At 30.9% G+C, this 2,090-nt stretch overlaps 1 protein-coding gene across 1 annotated transcript in view; it reads left to right on the forward strand.

Annotated features, from left to right (window-relative positions):
- Positions 1-445, forward strand: part of LOC106342067 (branched-chain-amino-acid aminotransferase 6-like) — a 6,632-nt gene extending 6,187 nt beyond the window's left edge. Inside the window, exon 4 of the mRNA XM_013780881.1 lies at positions 257-445. Coding sequence (XP_013636335.1) covers positions 257-361 — 105 coding nt within the window. The 3' untranslated portion in view covers positions 362-445. The remainder of the gene's footprint in view (positions 1-256) is intronic.
- The last annotated feature ends 1,645 nt before the right edge of the window (positions 446-2,090 follow it).

A 2,090-nucleotide genomic window follows, 5' to 3' on the forward strand; every position in this document is an offset into this window, starting at 1 on the left:
ACGTATTTCTCATTCCACGTACTTTCGTCATAAACTTACATGGATTTTATGACGAACATATTTCGTCGTAAATTTACATGGCGTTTACGACGAAAGTTGGACTCCTCGTAACTGCGTTGTAAACACCATGTAAATTTACGACGAAATATTTTCGTCATAAATCTTCGTTGTTATGGGCACGTTTTCTTGTAGTGTTTGAACTATTTTGTGTTCCTGCCAAAAGACTCCTTAGAACTGAAATGGTTGAGTCTTGTAGGGAAGCACAGGTCTGAACCTAAAAGTTGATCATAAGCATCACAGAGCTCATTCTGGTGGGACGGGTGGTGTCCAGAGTTGCACAAACTATTCTCATGTAAGTTAAAAGAGACACCAAAGATAATACTATTATACATCACAGTGATGTATTGGTCCATAACCACCTTCTCAACAACGGGTTATGGTGATATACATGGTAATAATGCAAGTGAGAGGGCCTTCATTCTCTTCTACATGATCTTCAATCTTGGACTGTTAGCTTATATTATTGGTAATATGACCAAATTGGTGGTTCATGTGGCCAGTCGCACCGGAAACTTTGTAAGTTCTGTTTATGGTTTGATTTTGTTGAACATGTATGGCTTAAATTTAGACGTGATGAAGAAAACAACTGAGCTTGGATGCTTTTTTCAAATTATTATCGTTTATTTTACTAATCTTTGTTTTTATGTTTTTATTTAAAAATCTATATTTAAAATGTTATCTTTTAATACTCCCTCTGTTTCAAAATACATGCAGTTTTAGGATTGTGCACAACTATTAAGAATCATAAATTAAAAGTTATTCAACCAATCACAAAACAAACTACAAAATATCATATTGGTTACACAGTTTTTGGTAAAGTTAAAAAGTATATTGGTATATGAATACATCATCTATTTTGAAACATCAAAACTCCTTAAAATATCATCTATTTTGAAACGGAGGGAGAATGTTTTATTTAATCAAAAAAATTTAAGTTTAGTAAAAAATGTTTAATAATTTTTTTTTAAGAACTCTTAATTAAGATACTTACATTGAAGCACATAAATGTTCGGTTTTTTTAATGTTGTCTCTTAACTCACTTTTACAACTTAAAAGTATTAAAAAAAAATAAGAGACCATAAATGGGTGGATAATCATGCTCCCCACTATTGTGTATCTGGTCCCAAACTAGTATTAGAAAATGTATATACTTCAAACATTATAGGGTTTCTTTACTAGTTTAGTTAATTTAATAGTATAGACTTTTGATAATAAATATGCCATTTGACAATTCTCTTACAAATAGACTTGAGAGAATGTTGTTAGACATTCATATTTTCTTTGGTGTACTCTCATTCCTTTAAGAAGAATGTTTCTCGAATACTTATCTTTCGTACTTAGAAAATTGATTTGAAATTAATTCATCACACAAGAATGGTTGTTCTAACGTTCATTATACACGTGTGAGGTAAGTGTTCACTGATTCTTAGGCTTTTGAAATACGTTTAACATATTCCCAATGGGATTAGTTGACAAATCTGCCTTTTCTCGATCGTTTGTCTAATTTTTAAGAGTATATGCATGGTTTTCAATGATTTGTTTATTACATATAAACAGTTTGTAGCCAAAATCAACGAGACAAAGATATAAAACATTCTTCTCCTTCTCATCTTATTTTATATTAGTAGTCTTAAGTTTGTTTATATTGATGATTTAGATATAAAATATATCATCAGAACTCTTGTCGATTCAGATGGTTACCACATGCAATATGCAATATAATGTATTTGCGATGGAAGATTTTTTTTTGAAAAAAAAAAGATCTCTAATAAAGTGAATATTTGAAGAGTAAAACTTTTCACGGCAATATAATTATCTCCAGACAAAAGGTTTATAAGACTTAACATGGATACAAATACATCAAGTTAGCCTTTTTTGCATGGTTGAAAGACATGATGTCAAGAAAGATAAATCTTGAACTATTTAGATGGAGAAGAAAAATAGTTCACTACAAGAAAACAGCGACATACTGAGGGAAAAAATCGTCGGTATGTCGTCGGAATAACGTTATTCCGACGACATACCGACGA

This window comes from Brassica oleracea, chromosome C4 (genome assembly GCF_000695525.1).
Source record: "Brassica oleracea var. oleracea cultivar TO1000 chromosome C4, BOL, whole genome shotgun sequence".
Taxonomy (NCBI): Eukaryota; Viridiplantae; Streptophyta; class Magnoliopsida; order Brassicales; family Brassicaceae; genus Brassica; species Brassica oleracea.